Here is a 19,228-nt window from a genome sequence, read left to right on the forward strand (position 1 = left end):
TTTTGTTTGTTTGTTGTTGTCCTTCATACTGCCTCGAACTACAGTGCTAAGAAGGAAACTGTATTGCAGATAGCAACTTACACAATACTGTAGAACTGAACAAACCTGTTTTGGCAACCACTGGTGGAAAGCAAATGTCAATTCAGCACATCTTTAATGACAAAAAGGACTATCTCTTTTTGAGGTTAACGTACGATTTAGAATCTTGTACATTTTTGTCCAACTGGAAAATAAACTATTTTGGTAATCAAAATACTGCTTTTAGGATGAAAGTCATATTTTGTGAATATGAGCTCAGTTTGTATCCACTTGCTGTGCTTTATCTGTGAAGAAAGAAGCAGCTGTAGTGCATGTGCCAGACATGCATTTGGCTGTTGCTGCCATTGTGTTGTGTATAAACATGTACCATTATTTTGGATCAAATAGCCTGTTCAAAAGTGTCTTGCATTCCCCAGCTGTTCTGCAACTTTTCCATCTCTGAACTTGCCAGAAACAGCTGCTTCAAACCGGCAACTGTAGCTACATGTGTTGCTTTTGTGTTAAGTATCAGAGAAGGTAGTTTTCTTTTACTTTTTGTTAGAAAATAGCATTATAACCAGCTCAGCAATTCTTAATGAGTTGGTTATTAAAGAGATGATCTGTATTAGTTTATTCACATTACAATTTTTAAGCAAAGGTCTTAGAAGTAAAATGTAGCTACAGTATGTTAGAGTGAATGATTTGCCTATAAAACACATCTTACACATTTAGTTCTATGTATAAAATAGGTTCATAGTTAACTAAATTATATTTAACAATAATTGTTTTTTGCTGTGGGCATATTAATGGCTCATAGAAAATTATTCTAAAAAATACCCTTGTGGTTTGAGAAGTTGCCTCCTAAAGTCATATTATTAATCTATTTTCCTTCTCCATTTCATTGAGGGACACCTATGCTAACTGGTAATCTTCTATTACCTTAAATGAATTGCAAAACCAGATAATTCAGTATTTGGCCAAATGTTTTTGTTTAATTGGTCATGCTGTTAGGAATACAGTGTAGCTCTGTCAAAATTTTCCAATGGCTTAGGTAGGGCTCCTGATTGTGAATTTTATATAAATCTTGTATTTAAAGGCAGATTGAATCCATTTCTGTAACAAGTGATTCAGTTCAAAACTTAGCTGAATAGTGACTTTGATAGGAGGGTGCCATTTGCTTTAACTTGCTCTTAACTCATCATTTTAAACATTTTTCAGAACAAGGTGTGTATACAAGATAGTAAGCTATTACATATAGAGAGCTATGGGCACATCTTCACTTGGTGGAAGATCACCACTGCAGTGATTGATCTTCTGGAGTTCGATTTAAGTGAGTCTAGTGAAGACTCTTAACACCCTTGCCAGGAGTGAGGAAAGCCCATGGAGCTTTGCTCCTGTCAGCCTCCTTCTCTGGGGATGCTGCCAAGCTCTGCTTAAGGTAAGCCAGCTCCACTTACGTATACTACGTAGCTGAAGTTACTCACCTTCAGCCAAGTTGCTGGGTCTAGTGTAGACCTGGCCTCAAACAAGCTGTCAGATGCTGCATAGTAAAGGATCGAGAGTGGTTGTTGGCAGGCAGGAAAGTTCATGATGTTTATTTGTCACCTTCAGGCTAAAGATAGTTTTTGTCCATAGTCTGTATGCTTTCCTCTTTCTGTTGTAACTACTCATATCTGAAATTGTCACTAACTGGTTATTTATCTGTTCTTGAGTGGTAACACCCAGTCAGGATTGCATAAATGAACTACAAAGAACATGTTTACCTTGGCAAACCAACGTTTCCTGTCTCTCTTCGTACTGCCCATTCAGGGGGAGAGTAAATCCAAGATTTCCACTAGAGAACCTGGTACTAAACAGGATCCTGCACCCAAACATATTCTTGCTCATTGTAAGTCAGTCTGGTGAGCTGGTGACTTTTGTGTTTAGAAACCGCAATTCCTGGGTTTTTTTCATGTGTAGGGAATGATTTCTTGCAAAGCTAGGCAATGTCTCTTCTATATGCTTTCCTACCTTTTTACGTTCTTCTTCAGGACCACAAAAAAGTGTGAAGGAGAGAGCTGAGGTTACACTGTTTACTCATTTTTGGCTGAAGCGTCTGTGGCTTACAACCCTGAGGCCTTGTCTTCGCTTTGCAGCTGATCAATGCTGCCATGATTGATCTTCTGAAGTTGGATTTAGCGAGTCTAGTTAAGACTCCCACTGTGGGGATGGCACCAAGCTTGGCTTAAGGTAAGCCAAGTCCAGCTATGCTTTCTACATAGCTGGAGTTGTGTATCATAAGCCGAGCTTCTGGGTCTAATGTAGATCTCACCTGACTAATCTTTCCAATGTCTCTGTCTCACAGGTGATGTGTGATTGCAAAACCAATTCCCCCATCTGGGACCAGATATGTTTGGTTTGGGAGGAGTGATTGTTCTCATAGGTCCTAAAGAGGAGTAAAAAAACAGAACATACTCTACTGGCTAGTAGAATATGTAACTACGGTGTGAAACAAATGAGACATAACCCTGAGTTCCCCCAAGAATATCTTGATATGGATGTGTGTGTCCAATCAAAAGCCAAGACCCCATAATATAACGTTACTGATAATGTATAAGAAAAGACAGTTTTGTACAAATCCCAACACTAAATGCTTCCTTAAGGTAATAACTCTTAGTCCAGCTACATAAGGTAATTAAGCCCAACCTTGAAATCTGATTCTGCTTCTTGCAGCATTATCCAGATTAGGGATGTGAATGTTTAACCAGTTAAGGAGTAAGCCTCACCCTTAATTTCTGGCAGCTGGAGCAGGGAGCTGGGGGCCAGTCTGAGAGCCAGTTTAATTAGTTAATAGGGGTGTTAGATATTTTATAGTTGAGTAGTCGTGTAACTGCATGAAATTTTAGCAGTTACAACAACTATTTGATAGTCGCTGGAGGCAGGGCCGGCAGCCAGTGTTCTCCCAACCCCACTCCTTTTATCAGAGGCAGCAACATGGGGTGGCAGGCAGGAGCTGGTCTGTGATGGGAGCCAGTTTTAAAAACCAGCTGCTTGCCGCCCTGCACTGTTGCCTCTGATACAAAAGCAGCAGCATGGGGTGGCAGCAGCTGTTGTCCCTGGGGAGCTCGGACCCCCTGCGGACAGGGGCTGCTTTGCAGCAGCCTCCTTTCCCTCCTTCTCTTCTCCCCCCCACACTCCCGCCTGCTGCCTTTTGATCTTTCCTGGAGGCAATCCAGAAGCAAGCATTTCTTTACCTAGTGGCTATAAATTGTTACTTTCTAGAATGCACAAGACTGTCAGTTATTTTAACATGATATCTGAGCAGCAGAATATCTGGGACGTGCATGATATTTAGTTGTGCAAAATGCCTTTCACCTTGTGTGTTGTTTTGTCTTTGAAGGTTGGGAGAGATTGCTTCAAATATTAGGTAAAACACTACGGCATGGAGAATAGTAAATTCTCATATAGAAATATTTGTAGGTGGTTCACATACGTATATAGGATTGAAAGTGAAACAACTTTTCTAGGTTTGGAGTGAAATGACTTTGAATAAAATATGCTGGAGGGAGGAGCACTGTGAATAAAAGTTCTGCATTAAATAAATGACATGGAACCAGTCTAAACAAGCAAAAATAACTCCTTAAGACTTGTTACGTTTATCAGTTTGCTGTATTTAACTTTTATTGCTGCAGGATATTGAATGTGTTTTGAATTCTTAACATTTCAGTTCTGGAAGAGGCGGTCACCGTAGCTCAGCTAAGGTCTAACTTTTTTTTATTATAATGCCCCAAATGTTCTAAGCATTTTGCAAATCTCAGAAAGCAAAATCCTCTCACAATCTTAAGAAGAAGAGGGAATGTACTGGTGGGGAATCAGGAAGTGAGCATTCCCGGTGAGACAGGGACCTCCAGTCCGTGGTTTGGGAACACAGTGCCTTTTCCGCTAGGCAACTGGGGCAAGAGGAATCGATCCCTTATTTTTACCTGCCCTACAGACTATTTCTTGTTGACATATTATGACACTTCTCTTAAACACGTCATTGTATTCAGGGATCTCCTTTCCCAGCCTGGGGGGAGCAGCAGGGACAAGAGTGATGGGGAATTTACTGTGACTTCTGGCCCCCATGGTAAGTTCCCTGCGGCTACTCTGGAGCCACAGAGACTTCACCATATCTGCCTGCTGCAGTGAATTCCCCTCGGCTCCGGGCCCCCACGGTGAGCTCCTTGCAGCTTCCAGCCACTGTGGTGAGTTCGGGAGCTGCAGGGACTGGGAGCCTTGGCTCCCAGTATTTGCAAATGTTGTCATTTGTTGTGGTGCCAAGAATGCATCCACCCTGAATGGCAAGAGTTCCAATATGTTGTACTTGTTTTCTGCCAGGCTCTGCAAAAATGTATCTATTGGTAATAGAAGATCTGAAATTGAATAGTGCCCCATATAGTAATAGGGAATATGTGTGGTATTACTCCTCTGCCTGTCTAAAAGATCTTCCAAGCACAGCAAGAGAGTGTTTAAAATACGCACAAGTTAATTTTTTTTAACATGAACAAAGCTCTGGCAATGGTTAAGTTGCTCTGAGAAAATGGAGTTTACTAAATGTTGTAGTTGATAGTGACTTTTCTAAGAGTTACAGGGTCACATTTGTTGTGACAAAAGGGATACATTTGCTTAAGTTTGCATAGGAGAGCATAATAATACCAGTTTTTCCTGAACTGAGTCACGTTATTGGTATTATAGAAATTAGTTGTTTTATGCAACCCCTTAAAAAAGTTTCCATGAACAAATTAGCCTTCTAGAATGAAACTAGGCATTTTTCATTTTGCAGGAAATAACAAATTCTTATTGTGGAAAACTTCTGTTACTTTTGTGAAACAGTCAGGCTGCGTCTAGACTGGCAAGATTTTGCGCAAATACTTTTAACGGAAAAGTTTTTCCGTTGAAAGTATTTGTGCAAGAGAGCGTCTACACTGGCACGGATGCTTTTGGCACAAAGATGGCAAAAGATGGCACAAAAGCATCTATGCCAGTGTAGATGCCCTCTTGCACAAGAAAGCTCCAATAGCCATTTTAGCCATCGGGCTTTCTTGTGCAAGAAATTAACTTGGGTGTCTACACTGGCTCTCTTGTGCAAGGGCTTATCCCTGAGCGGGAGCGCTGGAGTATTTGCGCAGGGAGCCCTGGAGTATTTGCGCAAGAAGCACTGATTTTGTACAGTACAAAGTCAGTGTTCTTGCGCAAATACTCGCGGCCAGTGTAGACAGGCAGCAAGATTTTGCGCAAAAGCGGTTGCTTTTGTGTAAAATCTTGCCAGTCTAGACGCAGCCTCATAGTTGTTTGTGTTAGGTGTTATGAATGTTTAGCTTGTTCGGGCTAACCTCTAGAGAGCTACTATTATGAAATTTTACTGTTTGGCATTAAGTGTAACTCACTTCCTCAAAGCTGCCTAGTATCTAATGTTCACTTTGCACATTACTGGGGCTTGAAAAATCTACTCAATATTTATCCTGAGGGCTGTCTCACCAGGAATGTAACCACCAACACCCCCTGTCTCCACCGTGCCCCCCCCCCCCCAAATCTGTGTCACCATGCATCCACCAAAGACATGATTTAGCCAACTCTTTTATTCTAGATTGTATATGTTCATTCAGTATAGTTTGTAGTTATGTGCTGCAATTAATGGTCTATTTAGTTTTGAAAAGGTAACCTACTGCATCACTTGCTTTTGTTGTATCTTGTTTCCTTTTCCTCCTTTTTTCCTCCACTGATCATATCTTTTTTTCCCCCACTGTTTGTTTTGTTTTCTCTTGCACTCTTATGTATCTGTTTGTACATCATTCTCTACATCTTCGTTTTTTTTAAATCTATTCCAGTCTTCCAAAACCAGTTTCTCAATGTTTTTGCTACAACCCAGATCTTGTGTATCATTCATAAGCTCAATTTTATATTGAAAAGTTCTTTGAACATTTTCTGTGGAGCACCTACCACAGTTGTGAGAGCTATAAAATAGTTGGTAATTAACCTTTTACAAAAAGCTTATATTTCCCACCATGCCTCCCACACAGCCCCACATTCCTTATACCTGCTGCTCTCACCATGACTGCCATCCTCCTCTCTGTCTCAGTTGCCTATATTAGTTTTGAAAGAATTGCCAAAGGCCTTGAAGATGAATTAAGATGGAGGTGATGCCCAACAATATCCTTAACTACTGGGGAAGGGAGCATGTTGGGATTTCTCCCAGGATCCTATTCCTGGATCTTGCTGAGTGGTTCCATCTTTTACTAAAGATATGTCTACACATAAACTACTCCACTGGCACTACTGCAGCACTTCAGTGTAAACACTACCCAGGAGTGGCCCGAGACGAGCTGCCGGCAACTTACACCATAGACTAAATGCACGGTCGGTGCCCCCACCTCCAAAGCCCTCAATGGCAGTTTATCTTGGTGCCTTAGGCGACTGCCTAGGTCGCCTGTATTGATGGGCCGCCACTGACATTACCTACACCAGTGGGATGGTTCTCCTCCCAGCAGAAATGAAATACTCCATCCCCAGCAAGAGGATTTTTCACACTCCTGTGTGATGTAGTTATACCAGCCTAATTTCTTACTCTGGACCAGGGCTAACTGAATACTGTAGGAGTTCTATCAGTGTGCAGGCTCCCGATGCTCCTATCATTCAGAATGGAGGAACATTGTTTGCCCCCAATATGACTGGGGAACCTGGCTGCTCTGAGGCTGGAAATCATGTACCTCTCCGATAACATACCTCTCAGCACACTCTGATTTTTGGTTTGTCTTTCTAGGCACTAAAACTATTCCAAACTCTGTTATAGCTCTTAGCTTTCCCAGGTAGCCACAGAGTGAAATGAACTATGTCAGTTTCATGGCTGCCCATAGCCATCTCAACATCAAAACAAGATTTTGGTCCGTTTTTACTCTGGGCAACATTGGAAACTCATGTGAAGCAGCAACGGAGCTGTCTGTCCAAAGACTTCAGTGAACCACCCTGGGTCAGTTCATGTCTATTCACGTTTGGAATTTTATTTTGCAGCCATAAAAGTAAGGAGCTCAACATTTTAAGGAAATGTAAACTGCTGTTCTGTAGATGTTGGTGGCATTCAGCTAAGCTGACACAGTCTCTATAAGCACGTGGATTTCTTTTTAAGCCCTGCATGATGCAAATAACTATAGTTCTTTGCTCAGGGGACTGAGATTGTATGGAAACTAGTCCTGTTTACTCTGTTTATAGTAATAGACAAAAGTTCACGAGAAACTCAAAGGATATAAAAGCTTTTGGAACTCTAAAATGCAGTTCACTCCAGTTGTGTCTAATGCATATTACAAAAGCCCTTTTCTTGTGCTGTATTTTACAGTAACATACGTTGTCATGTGTAATTGTGGTGTTGCAGAGAGATGGTTAGCATGAAAAAGGAACATCATAGCTGTCCAGGAAAATAATGAAGTAACTTGAAAAATAGGGGATAATATTAGTCTTGTTTACAGTGCACCTCAGATACGATGGGATAACTTTTTTTCAGACAGCTCTTGTAGGACAGCTAGTAAATAGTGATTTTTTTCATTTGGTTTATACAGAAGTTAAATGTAATATAAAGTTTCTTAAACTCTCAAATTCTGACTATACATACCATGTTGTAAAAAAACCATAAACCTTTTCTTCGATCAGCTAGTAATTTGCCACTTCTCTTGCCATTCTAACTTTCAGAGATTGTAATGAAGGAGGGATTCATTGTCAATGCAATTGTTGGAAAAGGTCTAAGAATTAGAAATATGGCTTATCTGTCCAGTGACAGAATCTCACTTTTAGATTTTTGTTTTGTATGAGTGCCCAGTGCAATGTCTTTTATATTGTGAAACTTACTCCCATATTTTGTTTCAAAACCAAATTTCAGCAGATTACCAAAACAATGGTTGCTATAGTGTCTTGAAAGATATTACCAGAAGTTCTAAAAATTTTCAGACACTACTTTGCATGTTTGCATTTGAATTAAGATGTAATCTTAGACTTGCTTGTGCCTTCAACACCGTGTAACAAATGAACTTCATAATAGCGATACTATTACAGCTCTGTTCATAGAAATATTCTCTAGCTGTGCACATTGTGTATTGAGTAAAGATCGATTTTTGGCTTCCATGACTTTCACAGCTGTAGTGGCTGGTGCAACTGATCCAGCAGCCAGTTTACTGATTTAAATGAGATTTTGCATCCATAGCTTCCTTTGGCCAGCTGGTTGAGTGGCTGCTGTTTGCCCCCCCCCCCCCCCCCCCCCCAAGGTCAGCTGCACTATCTGCTGCTGGAGAGGCCCTGGGCAGCTATCCCTGGGGCTGCCCAGGCAGTGGCCAGTGCCATTGGCCTCAGGATTGCTAGAGCAGCAGAGCTCCCAGGCATTTTGGAGAGGCACTTCAGAGCAGTGAATGATGGGGGCCAGTCAGCCCCCTCACCAGTGCAGGTACACTAGTCATTGACCCCTGCTGGTCCTCCAGAGCAGTAGTATCCTGGGGGCCCCCCTGAGGCCACAAAAGCAGATGTTTATGAAGCAAAAATTGTGGACAAGCTGTGAATTTTTGTTTATTGCCCATGACCTATCCATCACTTTCAGTTGGGGTGGGGAAAGAGAGACTAAATCTTAGCCCATCAAGATCAGTTTATGCAAGGATTCTATTGCTGTGCATGGCTGGCTGAGTACTTTTAACTATTCAAACTTTTATTAGTCTAAAAATGATGTTTGGGATGTGTAACACTGGAGTGAAGATGATGTAATACTGCACAGTTTTTGAGGGCGGGATTGCTGGACTGTGGCACACTTGAACGTCATTGCTGTTTAAGGCCACACATCTGTCATGATTGAAGTCTGATTTCTCATGTCTCTGACAAATGTCTTTCTTTTATATCTAATTTACCTTTATTTAGCAGTTTATTTATCTCAGTTTCTGAGGCTCTATGCTAATTTTAGGGTTGACCTCACTCCTCTGGATATTCCAGATAAGTGGAGCCACAAAGAGGTGAAGGTAAATGTCTCAGGGGTAGGATCCTAAAGTAGGCAGTTGATGAGAATTCAAAATATCTGGGTTCATCTGCTTTAAACACTAGCCTACTCTATTAACATCCAAAAACTTAAAACCATGTTCTGTGTTGAAATTTCTATATAGTCTTTGTATTCTAGTACCTCACATATTGGAAGGGGCACACTAACTGAAAACACATTTCAGGAGCAAAACCAAATACTGTCAAATCTTCTCCCTCTCTCTCCCCGCTCCAGCAGCAACCCCTGCCCACAGCCAGCCCTGGGTTCTGTGAGCTCAGCGTGAGCCAGGACCGAGCAGTCCCGGCTCGCGCTTGTCCAGGACGCTGCGCTTCTGCATTTTATTACATTTAAAGCCGGCTCCAGGAACTACCCCGCTGCAGTTCTGCAGAACGGCCCTTACCTTCTATTTGTGTAGTCGATACAATTTGTATTGACCACATGATTAGTCAATAGAAATTGTATCAACTATATGATTAGTCAGAACTGCAGTTTAACATCCTTACTTGATAGTTCTGGGACTTGGTGGTTATTGTTGCAAATTATACTTAATTTCTTTTGTTTGAGGTTGTCTGCTATTGAAGTGGAAATTTATTTTCTTCCAGGAACCAGTACATCTTCAATCATATTCATCCTGTCTCTGTAAGCATTAGTGTGAGGCTTTCAGAAGACTTCCTGGGTTTTTCCAGATGGCCTGTACTGTACCTGCTGGTCACGGTCTACTCTTTCAGGTTCCTGAAGGTACATACAGTGTTTTAGAGATGGCTATTAAGTAATGGCCAGACTTGTGAGAGAAACAAACGAGTAGGCTTTTTTAAAACTAAAAGCCATGGCTTCTGTCTCCCCAGCCTGCCCTTTGAAGAGCAAGGCTCTTCCTTTAATAAAAAAAAAAAAAAACTTGGTTTATTTATATATATCCTACAACAGAATATTTTCTCAAATGATTAGTTTTATTTATAACACTTTAAAACTGATTTTGTTTGACTTTTCACTTCCCGTGACAATGATTGATTGCAATATTGTGCTATTACTTCCTTTTTAAAGCTAGAATTACAATTTTTCTGTGATTTCCCCCTTATTTACACTCCATGATACAAATGAAGATACTACTGATGATTCAATAGAGAAATAACCAAAATACTGTAAAGTAACTGTTCAATGACACTTCTCTTTAACACACAATTCTTGAGGGGGGGGGGGAAGTATTTAATCCATAATATATAAATCCTGTAATAAATTATGCTGAACTTTAAAAAAAAAAAAAATTCAAATATACACCAGTTTTTTTTATTTATTTAATCTGTCTCATAAGTATTTTTACAGAGATTTTTACCCAAACAGTGGGGTGTTTTAATCTGATTAATTTAATTGTTCTTCCTGTGTGGAAATTAAATCAGTTTCCAGCCCTAATTCTGTATCCCTTTACTTTTCAGTCTTGCCTTTATCGTTAGACTTTAATTTGGAAATTTTATTGTTGAATTCCTTGAAGTTGGACTGCTGCTGTGTGTGTAGCCAAAAGCAGGTGCAACCACTGTGTACGTTTACTCTTGTAATTATGAGTTTTCTCATGATCTGCAATACCCCATGCTTCCAATTTTTGTCTAGAAGAGGAGATGACAGGTTGAATTCTGAGATACCTGTAATGATCATGGTGGTGAGTGGCTGAGATCAATGGCTTGGCTGCACTAGAGCAGTGTTTCTCAACTTTTTTTTTATAAAGTACCCCTTAAAAAAAAAAAAGTACCCCCAGTAACTACAGTTTTCAGACCCACACAATTTTTTTCTACCATTGCAACATATTTGTTTAAACAACTTAATTTTAGGTGGGCGGGCGATGAAATTTTTGTGTGTAAAGCAGTGGTCTCCAATCTTTTTAAACATGAGATCACTTTTTGAATTTAAATGCAATCCAAGATCTACCTCAAACCCAAACACCTTTGTCCCTCCCTCTTTCCTACCCCTTCTCCAATGCCGTGCCCCTGCTCATTCCATCTTCCCTTCCTCCCTCATCCTCACTCACTCTTACCAGGCTGGGGCAGAGGGCTGTGGTGCAGGGGAGGAGGATGCGGACTCTGATTTTGGGCTAAAGAATCTGGAGTGTGAGAGGGGTTATGAGCTGAGGTAGTTGAATAGCAGGGGAGTTCAGGGTGCAGGCTCTGGGAGAGAGTTTGGGTGCAGGGGGACTCAAAGCTAGGGCAGGAGTTTGAGGTGCAGGAGAGGTTCAGGACTGGGGCCAGGATTTGGAGTGAGGGCTCCAGCTAGGCACCGCTTACCGCGGGTAGCTTCTGGGTAGTGGTGCAGGGGACTAAGACAGGTTCACCCCTACTACCAAAAGCAGCCAGCAAACTCTCTCCATCCCTGTCCTCCTCCCCTGCTAAATAGAGAATGGAAACAGGGTGGGAGGAGGGGCACTCTGACATCAGCACACCTTCCTTTTCTTCCTGCGTCCTGCCCTGTGCAGCAAGCAAGAGGTTCCTAGGCGTAGGGAGCAGCTCCAAGGAAAAGGACAGGAGCAGCACAGCAGTGCTGAGCGGGGCACATGAAATGCCAGCACTTCACAGCCTCCTGACCAGAGCTGTCAGGATCACCTGTCAAAGGCTCCAAGATCTACCAGTAGATCCTGATCTACTGATTGGTGTGCACTGGTGTAAAAAAGTACAAAAATACTAAAATAGTTGTGACTATTTTCTTCCACTATTTGATCTGAGGAAGTGGGTCTGGCCCACGAAAGCTCATCATCTAATAAACCATCTTGTTAGTCTTTAAAGTGCTACATTGTCCTGCATTTTGCTTCAGCTACCCCAGACTAACTCGGCTACATTTCTATCACAAAAATACTAAAGCACTGTAAAATTTAAAACAAAAATTCGGTTTTCTCCAAATTTCAGTTGTTGACATATTCCCTCCCCCCCTCCCCCGACTTCTCTCGAGTACCCCTAACGGTGGTCGTACCGCTGGTTGAGAAACAATGCACTAGAGAGTTTTGCCATTTTAACTATATCCTTCTAGTTAAAGCAGCAACTCCCCCTAGTGTGGATTCAGCTGCACTGGAATAGCTTACTCTGATTCGGGAACTGAAATAAGCTACACTGATTGATTGTAAGGCACCTTTACACCAATATAAATGTGTCTTCATTAGGAGTTTTATCGATATAACTTTGTCAGCAAAATATGGCATAGTTATACTTGTTAAACTTAACTGAAGACAAACCAGTAGTCCAGATATAAATATTGGCCCACAGAGAAAGAGACTGACAACTCTGCAAAAGCCTTTTTGGGTAGGCAGAGTGTTAGGGATTGGGAAGGGAAGAGTGACAGGTGCATAGTTTAAAGCATGGAAACCCACATTTAACTTGCATTGAATTTTTCTAATAAAAGCAAAACTCAGTAGCAGTCTGTCCTTAGATCAAAAGACATTTTCACTTTTGAACAGTTCCTGTAACATTATGGCTATTTTACCAATGGAAATATTACACTCTACAACTCCAAGAGGGTTAGATATGAAGGCTTGTTTAAGTTTGTAAGATTGAAGTGCAAGACCACTGACCACAAAATAATTCCTTAGAGTTTAAAGGTGATGTGTCAATTGGACAACATTGACAATTCTTTCCTCATTTTTCTCAAGCATCAATTATAGCATCATCTTAATCTTATCAAGACGCATACTATATTCTGCACTAATGCAAGGGAAAGGACAGACCTAGCTCATTCATCTTATTGTCTGAATCATGGTTGAAAATATTAGTATTTCATTTAATTGTAGAATGCAACAAAAATATTTTTTTTCCAAAAAATAAAAAATAATCTCTCACCCATCTGCACTCAGTATTGGACTCTAAAGTGATTTCCTGAGGAATTGTGCTGTCTGTAAATATGCAAACTAGAAGATTTACCTGAAGTCTTAAAGTTGTCCATTTTCTTTGAAAATACTTCATAGACTTGTTTCAACCTGTTGTGTAGCTCTTGTCTCTGATCTCTTCCAGTATTACAAGTATCAGAGGAGTAGCTGTGTTAGTCTATAAGGTGCCACAGGACTTCTTGTTTATGCAGATTCAGGCTAACAGATTTATTGCATCTGACGAAATGGGTCTTTGCCCATGAAAGCTTATGCTCCAATAAATCTGTTGGTCTATAAGGTGCCACAGGACTTCTTGTTGTTCCTGTATTACAAGAAGCTGGGAGAAAAATTATTCTCCTTAACCTCTGCTGATAGGATAAGAAGCAGTGAGCTTAAATTTCAAAAGAAAGTGTTAGTTCGGACATTAGGAAAAGCTTCCTGTTGAGTTGGTTAAGCGCTAGAATAAATTGCCCGAGGGAGGCTGTTGAATCTCCATCGTTGAAGATATTTAAGAGCTGGTTAGACAAACATCTGTCAGTCATGGTCTAGATCAGTGGTTCTCAGCCGTGGGCCATATGGCTCCCCAGGGACCATGTTCTACCTCTAGGGGTCCACATGGAAAAAACAGAACTTTAGGTAAATGATGTACCTTTTTTCCAAATAACAGTGACTATGAGGGGGGCCACAGAGGTAAATGAGGCTCAGAAGGCGGCCATGAGCTAAAAAAGGTTGAGAAATACTGGTCTAGATGGTGCTTGGTGCTACTGTGAGTGCAGGGGACTGGACTTCATGACCACGGAGAGCATGGGTATTAGTATGTATTGCAAGGGTTAAGGAGACATTACTTTGCAAAACTGGTTTTTGCTGCTTGATGCAAATCAACATCCTTGAGCCTGATTCTGCAGTGTTGCTCAGAGAGGGGAAAGACCTAGATGTGGAATTATGAAAGATACTTTAAAACTGGCACTAATGGAACTGTGTCTCATTGTCAGAGTTTTTGTGCTCTCGAACTCCAGAGTGAACTCAATATTATTTATAGATGAGATTTTGGAAATATCTGCCAAAGTAAATAGAAATGAGAGAGACGAAGTCCATTTTGTCGATAATTACTATATGGCTTCCCTTGAAAATTTCCTTCTTAGACTAATACACTGCTTCCTTTTTTGAACTGACTCAAGCAATGTTAATATATATTAGTAAAAGTTTTTCTTTCCATATGTTTTAAAAATTACAAGTAGATATGCTGTCTCTTCAAGCCTGAGCGCACTGGATGTCTGAGCCCACAAAAAAGTCTTCCAGATGCATTTCTGTCAGGGTTGGTGTAGACTAGAAATTTGTCGTTATAAGCAAGGTGCTCAAAGGTGTGAAAAATCCATACCCCAGACCCAACACTGTTATACTAGCCTAACTTCCAGGATAGACAGCACTGGGAGGGCTTCTCTCATTGGCATAGCTACTGTGTCTTGGGAGGTGAAGTACCTGTGGTGACAGGAAAGGCCCTCCTGTTGGCATAGATAGTGTCTTCACTGAAGAGCTACAACAGGGAATTGTATCAGTGCAGCTGTGCCTCTGTGGCCTTTTAAGTATAGGCAGGCCCTGAGTCTGACACAGTTCTTAAATGTAACCTGAGGTAGTCATAATGAATGATTCACCAAGGATGGTTGGGGTCCAGATATTGAAAGTAGGGGATTATAGTCCAATCCTCTTGCTTTAGGGAAGGGAAAGTCAAATGCCTAATATGCCTTCCATTTCCTGATCTGGCCTTTTCTGGAAGCAGGACTTACTTGTTGAACTGCCTTTGGTAGAGTAAGTTTTGACTTTCCTTATATTCTGACTAGCCTGAGTTTTGTATTCTGTCATATGTCTCTTCAATTTCTTCTGGGTTTTTTTCCTTTCTTCTATGTTCACTTCTGGATCTTGGCAACACATTCTTTCCCAACCTGTTCCAGGTAATTTTTGGCATTAAATACTGGTGCTGGAGCTAACCATTGTTCAAGGATTGCTGTTGAATGCTCCTTGATGGTAGGGGTAGCCATGATGATGTAAAGGATAAAAATCATGCTCTTTTGGACTAGAATGATGTGACCATCGTGCTTCTATGCACCCTGAAAAGAACCCTCCTCCTTCAATTAGGAGGCATTATTGTGCAGGGGAGAGAAGGAGGGGAATGAGACCTGCTGCTTTATGGTTAGGGAGAGGTCTGCTGTAGAATAATAGGTATATGGTTAAATGGGTTTCCTAAGAAAGATACTCCAAATGGAGGTTTAAATTTCTAGTCCTGCATTTAAAATTCTCGGACTTTGAACCTAAACATAGCCTCTCGGCTTTAGTCAAATATATGCAAAACATCTACTGCTACAGTGCTGTGCTGCTTTTGACAGATGATGTTGTCCAGGATACAGAATTCTGGTGGTTATGCTAACGAAACTTCAGTAGTATAATACCAACACATTAATGTTGTCTTGGCCAAACCTATATCTGAGTCTAGCTCTGTAGACATAAAAGGACTGTGAGCTAATCACCGGGCAGACAGCTTAAAAATTAAAATGCACATTTTGGTTGTGCTGCTAATTTTCATGAATTCATGCTTTGCAGAAATGGACACTTACTTTTAAATGGCATTTGAGCCTTCTGTTGGGGATTAAAATTATGAAGGAAAAGTGATATTTGTGATCCAGTGGATTTCCATTTTACTAAGAAGAGTATGAACCGGTCCCTTGCTGCTTACGTTACTGGTTTACAGCTTTCTATTTCCAATAGCACAAGCATTGCTGTTATACCGGACGTTGAGAAGCAGTAATTTGTGAAATACCAGTTATAACAACTCTAATATGAAATACTGTAAGTGGTGAAAAGTGTTTCATGGCAAACACTTCTAGGCTGACCCAGTAAAATGAATGTGGAATGCTTCTAAGTGTGAAAACTTTTTCAGTAGTTGCACAGAAAAAAGCAAGTGCTGGAGTGGTCCAGACTCTTGTCATCTGTGGTACTGTAGCTTTACCATACAGAGCCATACTTACAATTTATGGGGCCTTACATAAGAGGGGATATAGAGGGAAGGGAAGCTGCTGCCCACCTGGTACTACTTCTGCTGGAGACTGGGATGGGTTTCCCTCCACTGCCTGCCCGTTCACCCCCTTGACACAGCTTCTGCTGGGCTTCCCTCCTCTCTCCCCACTCCATGCAGCTTCCGCCAGGGCTCAGGGCTTTCCTGGGGCTGGAGTGGAGCCACAAGGGCTGAGGGCTCTTTTCCGACCCCAGTCTGGCAGGAGGGAAGCACCCTCAGAGCAACTGAGGGGAACAGATGGGCTGGGGGTGGGGCAGCAGCTGAGAGAGTAGTTCAGGATACAGGCTGGGTTAGAGAGTAACCAGAGGAGATCAGGGCCATCCTTGATGGCTGCAATAGGACACCTGAAAATGTGGTGTACCTCTCCCCAGATTAAAGTGCTGTGGCAAGTAAGAGAGCAAGGATAAAACAAAAGTGGATAGTGAAGACTAGGGATGTGAACGATTAGTCGACTAGCTGATAATCATATTCTTATCGGAAGTCAACAGGCTAGTTGACTAGTGTCCCCCCCCCCCCCCCCACTGCCTCTATCAGAAACAGGCACTAAGGGGGAGGGGAAAAAAGGGGGTGTTTCAAAGGAGCAGTGCTGAGTGGAGCTAGGGGTTGACCCTGGGCCACATGAAGTGTTTCAAAGTGGCAGTGCTGCATGAAGCCTGGGGTCAGCAGGGGAGTCCCTAGCTGAGCCTGGGCTCCTCGTGGCACTGCTGCTTTGAAATGCCGTGTGGAGCCAGACGTCGGGCCAAATCCAAGATTTTACATCCCTGTGAAGACCATACAAGCTGACTATCATCAGATATCAGGTAGAAGAACTCTGGCTTTTGTGAATGAGTGCTCTAATTTTTATACCACTGATCTATATTGAAAGCTTAGAATAGTTAGACATCCTTCCCATTGTGATTTTACACTATTTGATATATGCTTGCAAACTGGGAAATACCAAGATAGGGAAACAACACAAAGGTTAGCTCATGGCATGCATCTTACACTTTCTTTTGGAGGAAGAAATATGCTGAATTTCAGAGTTCTTAAACTAAGTATATTTGGCGTGGGTGAGGGGAATGGAATTGCCAATTATTAAACCCGTTTTGCAGCTTTTACTGCTTAAGAGTTGGAGAGAACAGGTATCATGAAACAGTGTCTCGCTTCAGCTGTGGCCAAGTATTGTTTGATCACAGAACTTCTAATTTAAAATTCTTTACAGCTTGTTTTAGCAGAGAGGCATTCTATAAGTGAAGAGAGATTTTATGTTTCCTTCAGGCAACTGTGCAAACTTGTTGAAACTGAAAAATATTATTTCTGTCAGTGTCTAAATTTAATCTGGTGGCTTATAATTAAGGCTAAGATTTTGGCATGTGTATTTTTATTACAATTAACAGACAGGATGTGGGCAATAAACAGTAAATCACTGAAACGTATACCCTCAAAGTTTAGTTCTCACTAAATCAGTACTGAAGCCCAACTCTTGCCCCCGAGGCTGAATTACTGGAATTTTCATGAAGTTACTGAGGTCTTGTAAAATTTCAGAATCTGTGACCTTACTTATAATGGCAAGCGACACTTGGAATTCACCATTTACTTCCTGTAGCAGCTCATTTTACGTTTGGCAACTGCTGTATCGTGTAGATTAGCAGAATCACTAAATTACAGTTATGAAGGAAACCTGATAAATTGAGCTTGATTGTTGTAGTTTCTCTGTTGCTGCAGATACTTAAATTACACAGCTGTTAGCTCATTAAGCAAACCAGTTAGTTCTAGTTCACGGCAAACATGAAATCTGTACATCAGGACTCCTTCTCAGGGATTTATCATGGTATGATATATATATAAAGCTTAAAATGAAGCCGTGAAATAAGAGTTTTGATTTTTAGTAACACTTCTACTCCTGGCACATGTACTGTGTTTCTGCATTTGCACACAAACTAGCTTTTATTAAATGAATTTTGGAGCAGGAGTGAGAAAAGACAGTGGTATGTACTAAGTTGCCAAACATAATTTTTGCCAGGATAATCAAGGATGATGGAATAAACTTAAATTGAAAACTAGGATTGGAATCAGCTTCCCTGAATTTGACACATCATGTCAAACCAACCTGATATCTTGTTATCCTATCAAAGAAAGCTTTGTGTATAGGAGGTGGGGAGGAAAAATGTGGTATAATCTAGATTTTTGGAAAGACACCTGATAGTTTCACATGACCTTCTCATTAACAACCTCGATGCAGCTACTATAAGATGGGTGCATAGCTGGCTGATAACCTTTTCCAGAGTCATTATCAGTGGGTCACAGCTAAGTTGGAAGGGCATAATGAATGGGGTACTGCAGAGATCAGTTTTGGGACCAATTCTGTTCAATATCTTCAGTAATGATGTAGATAATGACATAGGGACTACACTTATAAAGTTTATCGATGATACAATACCGGGGATGGTGTTCCTGATGGCCTGTAATCCATCTCTGTGTGGAATGTTGGTGTAGAGGGCTTCTACATCCCTGGTGGCCAGGATGGTATTTTCAGGAAGATTATTGATGTTTTGGAGTTTCCTCAGGAAGTCAGTGGTATCGCAGAGGTAGCTAGGAGTGTTGATAGCATAGGATCTGAGGAGGGAGTTGCTATAGCCAGATAATCCTGTGGTGAGTGTGCCAATGCTGGAGACGATGGGTCGTCCAGGATTACCAGGTTTGTGTATTTTGGGTAGTAGATAGAAATTTCCTGTTCAGGGATTAGGAGGGGAGTTAGTGTAGATTTGATCCTGAGTAGCATCAGGGAGTTTCATGAGCAGTTTTTTTTTCTGTTTTTTTCGGGGGTTTTTTTTTTGGTGTTCTTTAGTAGGGTCACAGGAGAGAGGACTGTAGAATCTGGTGTTAGTGAATTGTCTGTTCGCCTTCTGTTCATAATCTGTCCTGTTCATGATGACTACAGTGCCTCCTTTGTCAGCTTCTTGGATTATGATGTTAGGATTGGTTTTGAGGCTGTGAATAGCATTGCGTTCTGTGTGACTGAGATTGTATGTTATATTGTGGTGTTTTCTGATCATGTCAGCTTGAGCGCGTTTGCAGAAGCAGTCGATGTAGAAATCCAGACTTGTGTTACGTCCGTTGGAAGGGGTCCACATAGAAGCCGCCTTCTTGTGGGATTGGTGGGGGGGGGGGGGAGCAGTGAGGTCAGTGTGTTGTATATCAATGTGTTGGAAATATTCCTTCAGGCGGAGGCAGCGAAAATAGGATTCCAGATCTCCATCGAACTGAATCATATTTGTGGGAGTGGTGGAGCAGAAGGAGAGTCCATGGG

General features: G+C 41.4%; 1 protein-coding gene across 9 annotated transcripts in view; it reads left to right on the top strand.

The window, feature by feature from the left end:
* The window catches only part of SVIL (supervillin), a 197,412-nt gene that overhangs the window by 10,495 nt on the left and 167,689 nt on the right, over positions 1 to 19,228 (top strand). For 2 of the 9 annotated variants that reach the window (XM_075922626.2, XM_075922621.2), the window contains exon 1: positions 9,639 to 9,775. The exons of 6 other annotated variants lie outside the window; for them this stretch is intronic. Coding sequence is in view for 1 of the 3 variants with exons in the window: in XM_089776760.1 (XP_089632886.1) it covers positions 9,724 to 9,775 (52 nt within the window). In the remaining 2 variants the exon portion in view is untranslated. Of the gene's footprint in view, positions 1 to 9,638; positions 9,776 to 19,228 lie in introns of those variants that run through there. One more of the 9 variants, XM_089776760.1, reaches the window with a different exon arrangement.

This window comes from Pelodiscus sinensis, chromosome 2 (assembly GCF_052426305.1).
Source record: "Pelodiscus sinensis isolate ZL-2025 chromosome 2, ASM5242630v1, whole genome shotgun sequence".
Lineage (NCBI taxonomy): Eukaryota > Metazoa > Chordata > Testudines > Trionychidae > Pelodiscus > Pelodiscus sinensis.